Below are 20,020 nucleotides of genomic sequence, written 5' to 3'. Positions count from 1 at the left end.
GCAGAAGGAAATATCTTGAGTGTATAAACTTAGGTCACAAAATTATGTACCACTTGAAAATTCACAAACCTGTCCAAATAGTTCTTCATCAATGATAAATCTGAGGTCCAATTCTGTGGGATCATTTTCAAGAATCCATCGTAGTGAATTGTAATATTCACTATCCTAAAAGGAAATTACATTTTTAATTAATTTATTTATTTTGCAGTGCTGAGAATTGAACTCAGGATCTTGTGACGTCTAGGTAAATGCCCTACCACCAAGCTATACCCTCGATGGAAAAATGTTTGTGTGTGTGTATGTGTGGTTGCGAGTATGTGTGTGTGATTGTGGTTGTGTGTGTATGACAGGTTCTGACTATGTAGCCTTGGCTGACCTGGAACTTGCTATGTAGACCAGGTTGGCCTTTGTCCTTGAACTCACAGAAATCTGCCTGACTCTGTCTCTTGAGTGCTAGGATTAAAGGCATGTGTCACCATACCCATCAAAAATTGCATTAAATTTTTTTGTACATAGAAAGATAGATCCCAAAGACATGGGACATCAACCTCTGACCTCCCATGCTCTGCACATGCATATACACACAGACAGACACAGACACACAGGCAGAGAGACACCCACACACAGACACAAAGACAGACAGACAGACAGACAGACACAGAGTTCACTAAGGATCTGATTAACTGGGGAAAAGATAGAAAGTTAGCTTCACGTCTTTTCCACTCACTCCTACACATACTCCAAAGAGAAAGACGAGCTCTTAGTTGCACAAGTAAAAACATACCAGTCGATAGCATGGTGTCCACTTATCTGCATGGAAGCAGTGGTCATATAAATTTTATTGTCCAAGTTCTGGGGTTAAATAAAGCAATTTTCAGGTAAATCTAATTTTATGGATCTCCAGCACCTTTCTCATAGGTCTATGAGACCATGCGTGAATGTGTGAGTAGCAGCTATAAGGAAGATGTTATAGTTAGCCGTGTTAAAGAAATGTTTCACAGTGTATTCTAAAATGAAATGGAGATCTTTTTTAAAGGTTAAAACATCATTCAATTTTATGTCTTATAGGGTTTATACTGAGTACAATATTGTATAGCTGTATTAATTCAACTGTAAACCTAAAAATGTATAGCCACTTTTGAAAGAGATGCACCTTAGCTCTGGAAATTGTTATTAAATATGTCAATGCTGTTGTAATGAAATGCTTCTTCTAAGTATGTGGTTATTAAATAAATAATTAAAAAAAGAAATGTTTCATATTAACATAGAAGCTTAACTAAACCCCACAATAGCTTGTGGTTTTATGGTTTAGAAAGAATCATACTGGGGCCAGGGATGCAGCTCAGTTGGTACAGTGCTTGCCTAGCATGCATGAAGCCCTGGGGTTTGATCCACAGCACTGCATAAACCAGGTGTGGTGGTGTATGCCTGTAATCCTAGCACCAAGGAGGTGGAGGCAGGAGTTCAAGGTCACCCTTGGCTACATAATTGAGTTCAAGATCCACCTGGGCTACATGAGACCCCCTTCAAACAAGGACAAGAACAAGAACAAGAACAAAGAATTATATTGTCCGCACCAATAAAGTCAAGAAAAGAATTAAAATGTACTTAATACTGAAGAACTGATCTCAGAACCCATGTGCACCCATATTATTTGGGGCTGTTGCAGCATAGAAAACAAGACTTGGTCCCTAGGTTTCTATTTCCTTGTATGGCCTTTACCACAAGTCCTTGCCTTTGAAATGCCAATTGTAAACATATGTCATTCACCCTAAACAATTATAACTCAAATACTTATGCGGAAGATATGTAATTATGGTACAATGTAAAGAATTTAGCAGAGGGGCCAGCAAGATACTCAGTGGGTAAAAGCACTTGCTCCCAAGCCTGAAGACCTGAGTTCAATCCCAGGAACCTACATAGTGGAAGGAGGTACTAACTCCTGTAAATTGTCCTTTGACCCTCACAGGTGTGCCATGGCATGTGCACCCCTCCCCCCAAATACATAAAAAAAAAGAAATGTAACAAAAATAAGTATAATAAAAACGCAAAAGCAGAAAGTGAGCTGGCAAGATGGCACCCGCTGCTACACTGCGCCTGATGACCCAAGTTCAATCCCCAGGACCCACATAGTAGAAGGAGAGAACCAACTCGCGCAGGTTGTCCTCTGACCTCCACGTGGATACCTGTGCTCCCCCCTGCCCACAGGCTATAAATAAATGTTAAAAAAAAAAAGATGTGAACGGAAAGTATAGCTAGCATTTGCAATTTTCTTTGCAACGCATGAAAAAACTAAGACAAATTGATGAACACAGGCACAGGAAGAGAGCCAGTGTATGTGGTGGGCACAGGAACAGGCCAGCAAGCCCTGGTGATCCTGTCTTTGCCCCTCCCCCCTCCCCCACCCCTCCAGTGCTGGGTTCATTGGCATTCAAGTCGGCCATGATTGGGTTTTTAGAGGGTGCAGAGGATCTGAACTTGGGTCCTCATGTTTGCCCAGCAAATGCTCTTACACAATGAGCCATCTCCTCAGTCCCCAACCACTTACATTTTATTAATTTACGGATCATTAAAAACTAATTCTCTGGGTTGGGTATATGGCCTAGAAGAAAAGCACCTATTTAGCAAGGTTTTGGATTTAATCCTCAACACCATAAAAATAACAACCACCACCAAACCCTAATTCTCCTAAATGCCAAGCTGCCTGTTAAATCTCTCTTCTCCCATAATGTAAGAGACCTACCACGGACTCCATGTCATGAAGTGTGATCATTTTGTGCAGCATCATCTTGTAAAAGGGGCGGATGAAAAAGCCTTGCAAGAAATGACATATGTTTAAGACGATTACCAAGTGTAAAAAGTGATTATATATATATTTTTTAAAGTTTCATGCTTGATACTAACCATCCAACAGTTTGCCATGGTAAACTGCCATCCCAGCTACACGGCCAATGAACTTGAAGTAAGAGAGGTGATCTTCATTACATAAGCCAGAGTTGGGGTTTATCTGCAGGGTATAATTATCCCTGTAAAGAAAACCACACTTAGGTATCCCTCTTGATATCTCATAGGAAAAAATTTAACCTAGCGAATGATTCCAAAAGTTTCCCCTCTTCTGTTATTTTCCTCTACTACAACCACATTGGATTCAATGGTCTTAAAAATAGCAATTTCCGGGGGCTGGAGAGATGGTTCAGTGGTTAAGAGCATTGACTGCTCTTGCAGAGGACCCAGGTTCGATTCCCACACTCATACACATAAAATAAAAATAATAAATAAAATATTTAAAAAAAATAGCAATTTCTGGGGTTGGAGAGAGGGCTCAGTGGTTAAGAGTATTGGCTGCTCTCGCAGAGGACTCGGGTTCGATTCTCAGCACCCACATGGCAGCTCATACCCTTCTGTAACTCCAGTTCCAGGTGATCTGATGCCCTCTTCTGGCCTCTGTGGGCACTGCATGCACATAGTGCATTTATGTACATGTAGGCAAACAGTAAACACATAAAACAAAAATAAATAAATCTTTTTAAAAAATAGTAATTTCTGTCAAAAGGTGGAAGTACCCCCAAAGACAGGAGACTAGATAAATACAATGGTACATCCAAACAAAAAGAAAATCCAGATACTTGGTGTAAAGGAGGACAAACTTTGAGGACCTGTTGTCCTGTAGCAATTTCCTCCAAATTGAAACATTCCCTTCCTGAGGGAGACCAGAGAGGCTCATAAGATCAGGAAGCAAAGAAAAACTTGCAAGATTTACAAGGCCCCTGCCCAAGGTTATGTAAGTATCTGAAATTGCTCTGGAGAAGAGATGGCCAGCTGACTTGCCTGGAAGTCACACAGTGAGCCCCAGGTGGCTACCTATGCTGGGGTGGGCTTTTCTGCTACCCTGCTGTCTGTGAGTCATCCACACTCCTGTAAGTACCCCTCACCCATGCTCCTGGAGCTAGTCCCAATAAACTCTGGTTTGCCAAGCTGGGTTTTGTTGGAATCCTTACTTTCGTCTGTTCTCAGTGCCCTATTGGGTGTGAACAGACACTTGTTCACATTTCCCTAGGAAAGGTCATTCAGCACATGCTGAGTGAAATAAACCATGTACAGAGGCCACATGTTATATGGGTCCATATATCTGATGCACCTGGAGTCAGACACACACAGAAGCCAAGGAGAGCAGTGGGTGCCAGGAGATGGTGGCTCAAGGGTTTCATGGGAGTCGTTTTATTTGGGGAAGATCGATGATGCACAGCTGTGAAATGTACTTGAACTGCCAGCCAAGGGCAGGGGATGCTGAAAAGGGGGCTGGGGTTGTAGCTCCCTGCCAGGGCACCTGCTAGGAAGCGCATAAAGAAAAGTTAAAATCTTTATGCTATGCATATTTTACCACAATTTTAGCACCACAATTTTACTTCCATTTCTGAAATAGTTATCTCTCTGAAACATCAGTCAGGTAAGGCAACTTTGTTACGATAATTTCTGAGATGGTGGTTTTTGTCGCCTTCTGCACTACTCATTTAAAGATATTTATGTCAGTTGTAGTGGCCTTAGTCCCAGGTGCTTGGGAGGCTAAGGCTGCTTGTGTCTATGAATTCCAGGCCAGACCGGGCAGCATAGTGAGACACTGTCTCTAAATAACAGATGAATGTACTTACGTAGCAGAATATTCAAACAGCCCATAATAAGGATTGAACATTTCCTTTGAGATCAGGAAGAACCACTCTCTGGCGACTCCTCCATAATCCAGTCCCTTTTCGCCATCGAACTCAATCCATAGCCGAGCCTTGAGGAAGTCGGCCCTCTTAACACCCATAATTCTCCGGTAAGAATCCTCGAGAACAGTCACGCGGCGAAGTTTCATTTCAAATTTGTTTGGAATGTCACTCTGCAGAGCCAGAGGAGAGAGACTAGGTTTACATCAGCTAAGTGTTAGGACAAGTCTGCCTCTTACAGGACTCACAACATTATCTAACTCTGAGCCCAGGACTCATTTTCTTCAAGTCAAGTCAACAAGGAAAACACAATTGAGCACACTATTGTCGGCATCCCCTCCACCTCCCATTTCTTGTAACAGGGTGTCTCTCTTGGTAACCCAAGCTGGCCATGAACCTGCTATGCAGCTGACTGGCCTGGAACTCAAGATCTTCTGGCCTCAGTCTCCCCAGTACTGGAATTACAGACGGGCACCACCACATCTAGCTTAGACATGTCATCTTACTATTCAACAGTATGCAGAATTCAGGCATTTTTTCCCGACTCTCTTAATGAAACAGTCTTCTGATTCTGCTACGTACAGGTTGTGGGTGGAGAAGATGAAGCCCAGAAGGCAGCTCATCAACAGTGCTTTTCAAATTTACTTCCATTCTAGGCGTCCGTTACTCCTTCAAGTCTGCCCTGCCTCACTCTAGAAGATGCTAGTGTTTAAAGACTGTGCCAGAACTGCATGCTAATGGGTTCACTCATTAGCACTTCATAACACTACAAGAAACTACTTCTCATTTTAAGATAAACTAGAGAAGGTGCAGATAGATGGTTCAGTGGTTAAGAACACATACTGCTCTTGCAGAGGAGACCTGAGTTCAGTTCCCAGTGCCCACACTGGACAGCTCACAACATCCTGTAACTCCAGCTCCAGAGGATCTGACACCCTCTTCTGGCCTCTGTGTGCACCTGCACTCATATGCACATACCACACACAGACTCACACACATATACAGAATTAAAAAACAAAATTAAAGAAACTATAGAAAACAGAAGTTAAAGTTAGTTCTCAAGGCTGGAGAGATTGCTCAGTAGTTACAAATACTTGCTACTCTTACGGAAGACCTGAGTTTGGTTCCCAGCACCCACATGGCAGCTCACTACCATCTATAACTCCATTTCCAGGGGATAGGACTCCCTCTTCTGGTCTATTTGGGCACTGTACACAGATAGTGCACTTACATACATGCAGGAAAAACACTCATACATATAAAAATTTTTAAAAAAGAAAGACTTAGGGGGGCTGGAGGGATGGCTCAGCAGTTAAGAGCACTGGCTGATCTTGCAGAGGACCAAGGTTCGATTCCCAGCACTCACATGGTGGCTAACAACCGTCTGTAACTCCAGCTCCAGGGGATCCGTAGCCTGCTTCTGACCTCTGTAGGCCTTGAGCAACATGGGTGCACCTACCTACATGCAAGCAAAACACTCATACACATAGAACAAAAAATAATAAATAATATCTTTTAGGAAGACTTAGTTCTGAGACTCTGCTTTTAATGAATGACACTTGCTTCATTCATCTTTTGCACATTCTGTGCTTTGGAGAGAAATGCAGATAATTATGCCTTGGTAGATGTGATGTAAATATTATAAAAATATATCTGAATATTTTATTCCTGAGTGCTTTGTGAACCACTGTCAAGTGGAAACCATTAGGCGAAGATGAGCTATCAGTCTTCTAGAAAAAAGCAAGAAGGTTAGGTCTTAGGAACAAAGTCTGTTAGCATACTTAGGGAGAATGAAAAGCCCTATAGAAACATGAATGCAAACAGCTCCCATGAGCATGGCAAAGGTTTCCCTGGATGCTTGTGCAAATAAGTAATGAGTGATTGGAGCAAAGCAATTTTTTAAAGCTAGTTACTAGGCAACTGGTGCAGGCAAGCTATTCACTCCCTGGGCCAAACCCCATAATGGATAGATCAGAGAGAGGAAAAAGGAATGTAAAAACAGGGCATAAGATGTGGCTGCTTTCTGAAGGCATTTACAGTATGGTGTGCAGTAAGGCACAAGTCTAACTGCTGCTAATTCCAAACTTACAGGAACAAGCAACACCTCAAAAACAGTTCGCTGTGGAAATATACAAGGGGACTGTGGCGAGTTTGAGGCCACCTGAGCTACACTGTGAATCCTAGGCCAGCCTGTCTCAAAACACCGAATTATTTATTTACTTATTTATATTTTAAAATTTTTGGTGTTTGTGTGTGTGCACATATATACACAGGTGTGTGTACAGGACAGAGGTCAACATTCGTCATCTTCCTCAATTGCTCACTACTGTATTTTTTTTTAATTTTTTGGTTTTTTAAAAAATATTTTATTACTTTTATTTTATGTGTATGAGTGTATTGCCTGCATGTATGTGAGTGCACCGGTGTCGTGCAATGCCGAGGGTGTCAGAAGAGGGCGTTGGATTCCCCTGGAACTGGAGTTAAGGACGTTTCATAGCTGTCATGTGGGTGCTGGGAATCGAACCCAGGTCCTCTGCAAGAGCAGTCAGTGCTCTTAACTGCTGAGCCATCTCTCCAGCCCTGATTTTTTGGCTTTTTTGATCCAGTATCTCCTTGTAGCCCCAGCTGGCCTGGAACTCACTATATAGACCAGGCTAGCCTCAATCTCACAGAGATCTGCCTGCCTCTGTCTCCCAAGTGCTGAGATCAAACATGTGCCCCCAAGCTCGGCTTCTTCTTTATATTCCGAGACAGGGTCTCTCACTATACCTGGAGCTCACACTTTGGCTATCCTGACTGGCTAGTGAGCTCATGGAACTGCCTGGGTCATCTTCACTGGTGCTGGGGATCATGCCCGGCTTCTGACATGGGAACTGGGGATTTGAACTTTGGTCCTCATGCTTGTCCAGCAAATACTTTACCAACTAATCCATCTATCAAACCTCCCACAAATGATTTAAAACCCTGAGGCTCAGAAATAGAAAACAATTTTCTGAGTAATTGAGATACAATGTTATTCTTTAAGGAGAAAAAGGCCTTTGATATTCAAGAATTTTATTAGGACATACAATGTTTACACTAAAAAAATGTCGCATTTCATTTTTGTTAAAATTTTGGACGAAAAGTCTGGTAGCCAACCCACCATTTTGAATCACTGGAAAAGTCTTCCAGCTTGGAACCCAAGAAAGTGTGACCCGACATCGCCACTTAGTGGTAGTGTTCCTAAACTGCAGGAAAAGGAGGAAAGGCATTTAAAAAGGTTGGTCAACACCAACAAAAATGAAATAGAGGGGCAGATGATGAGTTTAATTGTAAACATACTGAATTTTTGGTGATGTGTAATGAGCATGCCTGTCAAGCACGTGGAGGTTAGGGCAACGCATTTGCAATTCCATTCACAGTTGTTTTTAAATTATGCAGAAATGTGTTCTACTTGAAGCTGTGAAGAACAAGATGACTATCACTGAGAAATAACAAGTCGAAGCTGTAAAGGAATCCAGGGAGTTCTCCAACACAATCAAAGACAACACAAGAATACTATCCCCTGAGCTACACTACCTAGCCTACAAACCAAGCTCCACAAATCCCATGAGGAAGCAGCAGACTTAAGTGAATCTTTTATGACATTTTTCTACATTGCAAAGACTCTTGAAAAATAAGCATATGGGGCTGGAGAGATAGCTCAGCAGTTAAGAGCACTTGTTGCTCTTTCAGAGGACCAGAGTTTGGTTCCCAGCACCCACATGGTAGCTCACAACTGGCTGTAACGCCAATTCTAGGGGGTCTGATGCACTCTTCTGGCCTCTGTAGGCATTGCATGCATGTGCTGCACATGAACTCATGTAGGCACACACACACACACACACACACACACACACACACAAATAGAAAACAGGCTGGATGTGGTAGTGCATGCCTTTGATACTAGCACTCTGGAGGCAGAGGCAGATGGATCTCCGTGAGTTCAAGGACAGCCTGGTATATGTAGTGAGTTGCAGGCCAGCTGGGGCTACAGGGAGACCCTGTCACAACAACAACAACAAATATTTTCTCTATGAGAAGGTATTTACTCAAAGTTGTTCCGAATACAGCACAATGCGTTTGTCTATGTCCACAATATTGCTTCTAGAAGTGAGTTTCCCTCTGGCTTCAGTTTATGAGGGTCATCCCAAGCTCTGACTGACCTGCTTCTTCAGCTTTCTTCGGAAGAACTCGTACTTCCTTTTGTAGTCCCTGGAGTAGGGCACTGCCTTTAGTTGAAAAGTTTGGAGAAACAAAGAAGTTTAGGTTTTCATCCCAGGACAGCTTTAGAAGTTCTCCTCTGGGTATTTTATGAACATACATTAAAGGCATTAAAAGAGAATTATTTGGAAATTAAAGTTTCACATGTGAAGGAAAGTGAATAGAAAACTTTAAAAAAATCTTCCTCTGTTTAAGATAAACTTGCATTCAGCAATTCCTATGGCTGCAATTTTCATCATGCAATATACTTGAAATGCAACATGCCAAAGACAGGAACTTTTTTGCAAGTAGAGAAAATTCAGAAACAAAATTTTCCATTTCTAAAAAGACACTGAAAGCAATTTCTCCATTAAAGGAACAATTTGAAAAATGTGCTTTCCCTTTGAAATTCCAGGAGTTGCCTTTCTTGTTATTTTAAGAGTACACACTGACACTAAGCAATAATCTCAAAAAATCCTTATGCTCAATTTTATTAATTTTGTGAATTAGCAAACAAAGAAGAAAAAAGTGGAAAAGTAGCTGCATGAGTGGTTTTCCCATAGTCAACCTGACTCGAAGTGGGATATTCGCCATACAAAGATCATTTTTTTGTTTGTTTTTGGGACAAGGCCTCACTGTGTAATCCCATCTGGCCTGGAACTCTCTATGTAGGTGAGGCTGGCCTAAATAGAACTCACAGAGATCCACCTGTCTCTGCCTCTCAAGTGTTGAGATTAAAGGCTTGTGCCACAATGCCTGGCCAATGGTAATATTTACACTAAATATGGGTATGTCTTAAATAATGGGCATTCGCAATAAATTTTCACTAAATTTAGTTCAAAGTGTGACCCTGGAGATAACAGCGTGCTGTTGCTTGCTCATCCTGACACAGGCTAGATGTCTGTGTCAACACAGGCAAGGACTGTCAACATTTTGAGTTTAGACAAAGGCAGGTGTCAGCCTGGGCTGAGCAGTCTATCGGCCCAACCGTGTCTGTCAGGATCTCTTGCCTCCCAAGGCCATCGTTCAGGGCAAGGATTTCATACTATCTTTTCAAAGAACTGAGATGTGGGGTAGGCACAGAGGAGAGGGGCACATGGTAAAGGCCCAACCTCCTCGATTCCTGTGGAGTTTCACTCGACCCTATGCCCCTGGAAAGGTGTACAGCAGGACAGTCCCATCAGAGCAGCATGATGCCCTTCAGGGAGACTTACTGGTCCAGTTACTGCCACATTCTGCAACCGAGGATCTTCCCATTGTGTTCTCTTTATATCTGAGAGAGAAAGAAAAAAGATGTTCTTCCCCATGTCTAAAATCCAGCATCACAAAACACTTATGTAATGGAAAAGTCACATTGCACATACTGTGATTTATGTAGAAGATTCTTCCATCTGTGTGAGTTCTTTCTTCCCATCCTGGCTGTAATTAAAATTTTACTGCAATTATTTTAAGAAAGGGTTCTAGATTCATGGGTAAAAAAACAGCACTAGGGGCTGGAGAGATGGCTCAACAGCTAAGAGCATTTGCTCTTCTTGCAGAAGACTGGGTTCTGTTCCCAGCACCCACATGGCAGCTCACAACCTCTTGTAACTTGAGTTCCAGGGGGATCCAATGCCCTCTTCTGGCCTCCATGGACATTGTATGCATGAATGCACTTACATACATGCAGGCAGTATAGTCATACACATAAAATATAAATAAAAACCCTACATTCCAGTGTCTGAAGAGATGGCTCAGTGGTTAAGAGCACTGACTGCTCTTGCAGAGAGCCTGGGTTCGGTTCCCAGCATCTCTACATGGTGTCTAACAACCTTCTATGTCTATAATTCCAGATCCATGGAATCTGGTGTCCTCTTCTGACCTTTGTGAGTTTCTACATATGTGTTGCACTTACATACATGCAGGCAAAACACTCATACACATAAAATAGAAATTAAATCTTAAAAAAATAGCATTGGTTGCAAGGCTAATATAATTTACACATAGCATTTTTAGTAGAAGGCACAAGTAGTTTAATAACTATTTGTTATAGGAGTTAAAGAATTATTATAGTCCAAAGCACAAAATGTTTGAGTTAGTCAAGCTAGCCCAGACTCACAGGCAGAGGCCCCAGATCACCGGATGAGTCGAGCCACAGCTTTCCTCTCAGATGAGCTGGGATTTTCAGTCTTGGATCTTCCTTTTTTTGGTTGAGTCAATAAATAAAACAACATATGTATTTTAAAATAATGATAACCATTATGTTACAATTGTTTTTTAATGTGGATGGATATTTAAAATACTCTTTTGGGGATGGGGACAGGGCTTAGTGGTTAAAGCACTTGTTGAGTGGGAGTAGACTAGAGTTTGGATTACCAGAACCCATGTAAATGCAGGGTGCACATGGCAGCCCACTGTAATTCCAGCCTTGGAAGGTGGAGGCAGAGGATCCCCAGAGGTAGCTGGCTAGGGAGACTAGCTATATTGTGTGCTCTGGGTTTGACTGAGAGTCCCTGCCTCAATGAATAAGGTGGAATAGCTATGGAGGATGACTCTTGACATCAACCTTGGGACTCCAGATTTATACACTCATACACATACACCCACACACATGTAAAACATGCATACACACATGCCACATTCATCCATGAAAATGGAAAAAGAAAATAATAAAATACATAAAATACTCTCTGCTATGTATCCATTTTAATTTTTTGGCTTTTGGACACAGGATCTCATGTGGACTAGGTCGGCCTTGAACTCCTGATCTTCACAAGTGGGAGGACTGCAGACATATTCCACCACACCCCACTGACACTTAACTTCCTTCATGTGTGACATGTTTCTCCTTCTAGAAGATACTGCTGTGAGGTTGCCTTATGACCGAGCTAGAAGGGTCAGTTCTAGTGGCATTAGCACTGACTGTCTCTTTCACATAAGCCACTGAGAGCATTTCGCTCCAGAGCTAGCTTTTCTCTGCATAAAAACTGGTGAAAGGGGCTGGAGAGATGGCTCAGCAGTTAAGAGCACTGACTGTTCTTGCAGAGGACCCGGGTTCGATTCCCAGGACCTACATGGCGGCTATGAACTGTCCTTAACTCCAACCAGGGGAATCCAAAGCCCTCGTCTGACCTCCGCGGCATTGCATGACATGGGTGCACTCACATACATGCAGGCAATACACTCATACACATAAAGTAAAAATAATAAATAAAAAAACCAAAAACAAACAAAAACTGGTGAAAGAAGGGGACCACTTGCCACCAAGTCTGACAACCTGGATTCAATGGTGGAAGGAGAGAACTGACTCCTGCAAACTGTCTACTGATCTCCACAGGCCTGCCATGGCATGCATGTATTCTCTCTCTCTCTCTTTCTCGCTCTCTCTCTCTCACACACACAATAAGTAAATACATAAATATAATAAAAAAATAAACAGGACTATGTGTTGTAGTATCTGTTGGGTATTGATTTATTATTATTTTTGAAAGACAGGATGGTCATCCTAACAAAAAGTTAGTAAGGTCAATTCAGATTGTTAAAAAAACAAAGTTCAGGCTGGGTGTGGTGGTGCATGCCTTTAATCCCAGCTCTTGGGAGGTAGAGGAAGGCAGATCTTTGTGAGTTCAAGGCCAGCCTGGTCTACATAGGGAGTTCCAGGACAGCTGGGGCTACAGGGAGACCCTGTCTCAAAAAGACAAAAAAAAAAGTTCAATTTATTGGGATTAATTAATATATAATTACTTTAATAGTACTGTATTAGATAATTTATTAAACTTTTAAGTTTTATTTAAGCTATCTTGGCCTTTTACATCTACTCAGGTAGACTGGTAATTTTTCTGTTGGTGATGAACTAGACATTAAACAACTTTAAGACAAACTAAAAATACTAGGGCTAGAGAGACAGCTCAGTGGTTAAGAGTCCTGGCTGCTCTTACAGAGGAGCTAGGTTCGGTTCCCAGCACCCACATGGTGACTAATAACCACTTGTAACTCCAGTTCCAGGGGATCCAACTCACTCTTTTGGCCTCTGTGGTCATTGTATGCATGTGGTACATACACATACATACAGGCAAAACACATACATAAAAATAAATAAATCTTGGGGCTGGAGAGATGGCTCAGCAGTTGAGAGCACTCACTGATCTTGCAGTGGACCCAGATTCAGTTGCCAGAAACCACATGGCAGCTAACAACCATCACTCCAGTTCCAGGGGGATCTGATGTCCTCTTCTGACCTCTGAGTTGCACAACACAGGTGCACTTACATACATGCAAGCAATATACTCATACACATAAAAAATAGAAATAATAAATAAAATATTTCAATTTAAAGGGTGGAGTATGGAAGTTACCCAGGTGGTGGTCTTGGTGTTGTGGTCAATAAAGAAAGGCCTCCCATTTGGTGCATGCCGGACTTCCCAGCCTTTAGGAAGGAATCCTTGTTCAATTTCAGATGGTGGAGTCACCTGCTGTGCAGGGTCACCGGTGGGGAGCTGCAGCTGAGTGCCTGAGGAACTCTGGTTTGAGGGCAGCTGACTGGTCTTCATTGTAGCCTGGCATATTAAGTAAGTCATACTGTAAATTGTATGGAAAACTCACAAACAGCTCTAGTTAAAATAGCTAACATAGCCTACAAAGAGAATGCACACCACTCAGTCAGTCCAACAGCTGAGGCTCTTTTTTTTTTTTTGGTCTTTCTGAGACAGGGTCTCCCTGTAGCCCCAGCTGGCCTGGAACTCGCTATGTAGACCAGGCTAGCCTCGAACTCACAGAGATCCACTGCTTCTGCCTCCCGAGTGCTGGGATTAAAGGCGTGTGCCACCACGCCTGGCTCTGAGGCTCATTTTTAAATGTAGTAAACTTTCTTCAACATTTTTCTCAATACAGGGTCTCACTCTACAGCCCAGGTGGGCCTCAGACTTGTAGCAATTCTTCTGCCTCAGCCTCCTAAGGGTTGGGGACATAGACATAAATCACAACATTTTACTCTTTTTTCTTAGAATTTTCCAATCAAGTGTTCTAGCAAACTTTGTTTTTATAACTGAGTGCTCAGCCAGTTCTCACACAGTTAAGATGATTGCTATTAGTCTGCCACGGGCATCGCTGCCTGAGGAGCCATAGCCACTGGCCTGGGCAGTACCACTTGCAAGGTGAGCTGCAGTGCTTAGGGCAGAGAGCTGCTAAGACGCTGAACAGGGAGTACCCCATACACAGAAGTTGCTTTAGGGCCAGTGAGAGGTCTCAGTGGATAAGGGTGCTTGCTGCCAAGGCCTAAGATCTGAGATCAATCCATAGAACCCATGTGATGGAAGCAAAGGAACTACTCTTGCAAGTTGTCCTCTGACCTCCACACGCACACTGTGGCAGTGACCCTCCACAAGGAAATAAATACATAAGCGTAAATAAAACTCTCAGTATGAGAAATGGTGTAAGGTAAAATAAGCATTTAACCAAACCCATACCAAGAAGTACTGCAGAAGACCGAAGTCAAGGAAGAAATGCCACAGTCATAAATTTCTTTAACAGACACTAATCACAAAGATTATCTTTTAGCAAAATGTCTTAATCAGGGGCTGGGGAGATGGCTTAGTGGACAAAGTACTTGCCACGTAAGCATGCACACTAGAGTTCAGATCCACAGCTCCCACATGAAAGCTAGGTGGCTGTGGTGATCTGCCAGTACTCCCAGTGTTTGAGAAGTGGAGACCAAATCCCAGGGCAAGCTGAATGCCTAGATAACCCAGAACTGGCAAGTTCTGGGTTCACAGAGAGACGCGGCCTCAATAAAGTGGAGAGAGATTGAAGAAGACTCTCAATGTCAACTTTGGGATTTTACATGCATGCACACACATATATACATGTGTGCCTGCGCACGCGCCCATACACACAGACGCAGATGCCAACCCCCACAAACCCTTAATTACTGAAAACCCAGTCATACAATGGACTAGATCATTACTTTGCCCTCTTAGTCCCGTTTGGATTTTCTTTATGTAATGATAAGTGGTAATTACATACATTGGAGGGCCACAGGAGGTGGTGGGTTCAGCATCAATCAGGAAAATGAATAAAGAGAAGACGCCAGGTGTGTGCAGTTGGAGATTACCCAGGAAGGCTGGAAGAAGGCAAGCTAACAGAGGGCAGAGTACCTGGGCAGTCGGCTTTGTCCACGTGGTGGTTCTGGAATTGTGATCTACATAGTACGACCTTCCTCTCTCATCGTGTTTTTCTTCCCAACCTGGTGGCAATCCAGATGAAGTAGGCAAAAGCTAACGTGTACAAATAACTACATATTAACAGGAAAGAAGTCTTTAAGAAGGGTCACATCAGTTCTTCACTGCCAGCTCTGCGAAATGAGCTATATCTTATTTTTAACTAAAACCACTTAATACAACAGAAAATGACATACTTTAACTTTAAAATTTTTTATTATCTTTATTTTATGTGTATTAGTTTATTGCCTACATGTAGGTAGGTGTGCCCGTGTTGTGCAATGCCTGTGGAGGTCAGAAGAGCGCACTGGATCCCTGGAACTGGAGTGAAGGATGGTTGTGAGCTACCATGTGGATGTTGGGAATCGAACCCAGGTCCTCTGCAAGAGCAGCCAGTGGTCTTAACTCTGAGACATCTCTCCAGTCCCTTATTTTAAATATTTAAAAATATATAAACTATATAACATTTCACTTGGGAAGAAGGGAAACAGCCAATGAGCATGATAACAAAAAATCCCACTAATAAAGGGGATGAGAAGATGCTTAGCAGCAAGAGCACTGGTTGCTCTTGCAGACAACCCAGGTTTGGTTCCCAGAACTCACATGGAAATTCACAACTGCCTTTAACTCCAGCTGCAGGGGATCCTTTGCCCTCTTCTGGCCTCTGCAGGCACCATGCATGTGCCAAACTCATACACATAAAATAAAAGTAAATAAATCTTCAAAGAAATACTAATGAAACATACACTGAAGGTACACACACACACACACACACACACACACACACACACACACACATCCCTTAATGAGATTGCTGCTAATCCTGGCCCATTTTACCGATTGTATTGAAAAGAAGCAACTTTCTAAGATAACACTGCTTGTAAGTAACCGGGTCAAGATTTGAAGCCGGGCATCCTAAGCTCAGAACCACACTTAGATGCCAAGTGAAAAGTTGCCTGTCTTGTTCTTGTAAAGGCTTGGAGAAGCCTTTACAGTTTGTAACAGATGAACATTTCATTTGTTATCTGGGAAGTTCAGGGGTTACTTCCAGGGTTCCTGTAGCTAGCTTTCCTTCTAGAACTCTGAACTAGACTGACTCTTCTTCCTGAGGCTTGGCTTGGTTCCTGAAGAACCTCATGAATACCATCAGGAGCCCTTCAGATACGTGCTTATTAGACACAAAGGAGCTGTGAGCATTCTGCCGACAGTTAAGATGAACTGTTAGACTAAAGTTATGGAAGCTATACCTTAACAAATGTACCTTAGCTGGTGAAGAGATACACGAGGTGGGTGTGTAGGCAATGGAATACTACCAACTATAGAGACAGGACAATATCATGCTGAGTGAATGAGGTCAAACATGCAGACTGCATGATTCCCTTTCTAGAAAAGGTAAAAACGGCAGCAAAGGCAGGAGAGGAGTTGCATGGGCTCAGAGACCCAGGCAACTTCACAGTGTGACCAAATGCCTTATAAACCATGTCTATATACGTGTATGAATTTGCAAAACTCATTTAATTACATATTTATAGAGGTGGATGGATTTATCGTATATAAATTACATCTCACAAAAGCTGTTAGAAGTAAAAGTAAAGGGGTGGAGAGATGGCTCAGTGGTTAAGGACTCTGGCTGCTCTTGCAGAGGACTCAGGTTTGGTTCTCAGCACCCACATGGTGACTAACAACCATTTATAACTCCAGTTATAGGGGATCCAATACCCTCTTCTGGCCTCTTGCAGGCACTGCGTGACATGTAGGCAGAACATTCATACACAAAATAAAAATAAATTTTTAAGAAGCAAAAACAAAAACTCAATGTATTAAGGGAAATAGCTCTGCAGTCCTCAAAATATAAATGACTTCTAGATGTTATTTTTTTTTCTTATCTGGAGTACTTAAAATTATTTCTTGGCTGAATATCTTTCAGTCAATGAGATTCAATGTTTTCACAGTATGGAGGGCGTTACAAGGGTGGTAGTGAAAATACCATGGGTCTGTGCTTACACAGGCTCTGGTGTAATAGAGGAGGCCAAGCAGTGACCACCAGAGACAGTCAGGCTGGCATGGGGAAGTCCCTTGGTGGCACCTGTCCTTTTGCTGTTATGCTGACCAGGTCAGTGGACTTCAAAAGTAGCTGGCTCCTCCACCCTTGGCACGGCATGGAATGGTATCCCTTTCAGTGTAGGGCCATCTTTTTAGACAGATTAGCCATTCCTGAGTTAAGGATCCTGGAGCCATGGCATACCTGTGCTGGAATTTCCACGTAAACATAAACCTTGTTTCTCAAAACTAATATATAGACGGCCACTCAAAGGTCCAACTGGTTGGCGGGGAGAAGTGAGGAGGTCATTCCAAGAGGAGAAATGGAATGTGTATGCATATAAGAGAAAAGAATTAGGATTTGAGAACAGCTGGGTATTTAGAAGAAGGCAGCAGGGGACAGGCAGGAGAAGGGCAGGCTGAAGAGGAGGGGTGCTTGGGAATTTATTTAAAAAAAAAAGTGGGGGAGAGGGATGTAGCTCAGTTGGTAGAGTGACTACCTAGAATGCATAAAGCCCTGGGTTTGATTCCCAGCAAGGCATAAACCAGGCATGGTGGCACATGCCTGTAACCCTAGCACTTAAGAGGTGGTGGCAGGAGGTTCAGGTATTCAAGGTCAGCCTGGGCTACAATGAGACCCCATCACAAAACAAAACACGTGGCTACAGGGCAGTGACAACTTCATATAGTGAGACAGGAGTTATAAAGAGGATGGAACTGGGAGACCCTCAGGGATCAGCAGTTCAGGCTGGAGCTGCAGCTGAGGCTGGGAATGGAACTGCAGAGATGGCAGAAGCCTCTGCTGACCAATGGACTGAGCCTGATGGGAAAGGAGGCACCAGGGATGGAAAATTCTACCCTGGCCACTGGTACATAACCTACTGAGTGAGGAACACCCCTGGATAGATAATTCATACACAGGGAAGACATGACTGTTGGATACTATGTCTGTGTATAGCTGGATGCTGTGCACCATACGTGGGGCCATGGCAGCCTGATGCCAGAACCCCACATCATGCATGTATACAGCAGCAGACCAGCTCCCACCAGCACAAGGTCCCAGCTGAGAAGCCAAATCCCACCACAGTCACCAGCACAGGGACGGGTTTACATGAGAGGTGTTCTCAGATTAGACTTCCAAGGCTGTGCCCTGTGTCCCCTCCTGGACTTTTACACCTTAGAGCCTACTGATGTATCACTTCCCTGTCAGTCAGTCACCCTCAGTGGTGCCAAACTCAGTAATTAAAAATGATTGAGTTTTATATTCTCATTCATGACAGAGGGGAGAGGATAAAACTTACCACAGGAAGTGCAGGCTGTTCCTCCAAGATATAGGCCTGCAAGCTGCCTCTTCTGCCGGAGTGACTCTTGTGAGGGGGAAAAACAACAGAATAGCAATGGCTTTAGCTTTGTCTTCAGACACCGAGATCTCAAGGGTGGGCGAAATGGAGCAGAAGAGTGCTGGGGAGGGTGTGACTGTGAGATGACAGGTGAAGACCATGGTGCCTGCTCTCTGTCAGCTCCCTTTGTCCCAGGGCTGGACCAGCTCTACTACCTTCTGATCCCTCAGCTGTCCACATCTGGACCTGGGTTTTCCCCATCCATATCCACTTTAACCTGATCCTTTATCCTGCTGACTCTTCCTAACTAGTTCTCAAATACATTCACCTTTCATGGATCAAGTTTGGCTTTTTTCCTTCCTGATATCAAGTTTTCATCATTTGTCACCTTAATTATACCAGCAGCAACATCGTGATGTGCTTTCCTGATTCAAGTCTCATTTCCTCATATCCACAATGCCTGCTGCCACCACGGCATGGGTCTACTCCCTTCATTCTCTGTCTGAAGGCTTCAAGGACTGCTGACAGTCACCCACTGAACATAAGCTTCCTGCCTGAGGGCTGCCCCTTCCTGACCTGCAGTCACTTCCCACCTCACAACCTGCCCACTGGGTATTCCACCCAGATGACTTATTTCCTGGAAATCCCATCTTCTCTCCTGCCTTTTGCCTTGATATACAAGCTGTTGCCACTGTCTGAAATATCTTAGTTTTGTTATTAAATGACATCAAAACTTACAATACACATATAAATGAAGCCAGACTGTCTGCTGTTGTATTGTTTATAGTAACAAAGACATATAAACAATCTACGTTCATCACAATGGGAAACTGGTGGATACTTTCAGGATGGCTTATACAAGGGACCATGCCAGAGCCTGGTGATTGTTTTTGTTGACTTTAAGTAAAGTACATTCAGTACATATTTACGGAAACAGTCCAACCAGCAAGTGAAAAAAGTTATGGAAAAACAGGTGTAAGATGATCTCAGGGGGCTAAGGATGTGGTTCCAGCAGGATGGAGGCTTTGCATGCATAAGGCTTTGGGTTTGATCATCAGCAACCAAAACCAACCAACTAACCAATCAACCAATCAACCAACCACTCAAAACACTAATATAAAAGGTCAGATTTTAAATTACATGGGCTCCTGGAGAGATGGCTCACAGTTAAGAGCGCTTGCTTCTCTTCCAGAGGACCTGGGTTTGGTTCCCAGCACCCAGGTCTGGTGGGATGGCTCAGAGCCACCTGTAATTCCAGCTCCAGGAGATCTGGCTCCCTCTTCTGGCCTCTGTGGCACTGCATTTACGTGTGCAAAGCCACACAGACACACATACATACACATAATTAAAAAATAAGGGACTGGAGAAATGGCTCAGCACTTAAGAGCACTGGCTGCTCTTGCAGAGGACCGAGATTCAGTTCCCAGCACCCACATAGAAGCTCACAACTGTAACTCCAGTTCCAGGGAATCTGATGCCCTCTTCTGGCCTCTGTGGACACTGCAAGCATGTGGTACAC

At 43.2% G+C, this 20,020-nt stretch overlaps 1 protein-coding gene across 8 annotated transcripts in view; it reads right to left on the bottom strand.

The window, feature by feature from the left end:
• Nedd4 (NEDD4 E3 ubiquitin protein ligase) overlaps window positions 1-20,020 on the bottom strand; it is a 128,248-nt gene that overhangs the window by 12,898 nt on the left and 95,330 nt on the right. For 5 of the 8 annotated variants that reach the window (XM_029570757.1, XM_029570764.1, XM_017801913.1 and 2 more), the window contains 11 exons: window positions 18,463-18,528; window positions 15,059-15,178; window positions 13,262-13,462; window positions 11,026-11,106; window positions 10,292-10,346; window positions 10,142-10,200; window positions 8,891-8,956; window positions 4,650-4,879; window positions 2,905-3,026; window positions 2,744-2,814; window positions 70-165 (listed from right to left, as the gene is read on the bottom strand). In XM_029570757.1, the coding sequence (XP_029426617.1) occupies window positions 70-165; window positions 2,744-2,814; window positions 2,905-3,026; window positions 4,650-4,879; window positions 8,891-8,956; window positions 10,142-10,200; window positions 10,292-10,346; window positions 11,026-11,106; window positions 13,262-13,462; window positions 15,059-15,178; window positions 18,463-18,528 (1,167 nt within the window). The remainder of the gene's footprint in view (window positions 1-69; window positions 166-2,743; window positions 2,815-2,904; window positions 3,027-4,649; window positions 4,880-8,890; window positions 8,957-10,141; window positions 10,201-10,291; window positions 10,347-11,025; window positions 11,107-13,261; window positions 13,463-15,058; window positions 15,179-18,462; window positions 18,529-20,020) is intronic. The other 3 variants (XM_017801918.1, XM_029570784.1, XM_029570768.1) reach the window with 2 other exon arrangements.

The sequence above is a fragment of the Nannospalax galili genome, unplaced genomic scaffold (assembly GCF_000622305.1).
Source record: "Nannospalax galili isolate Female #2095 unplaced genomic scaffold, S.galili_v1.0 scaffold611, whole genome shotgun sequence".
Classification (NCBI taxonomy): Eukaryota; Metazoa; Chordata; class Mammalia; order Rodentia; family Spalacidae; genus Nannospalax; species Nannospalax galili.
This window is presented reverse-complemented; position numbering and strand designations above follow the sequence as displayed.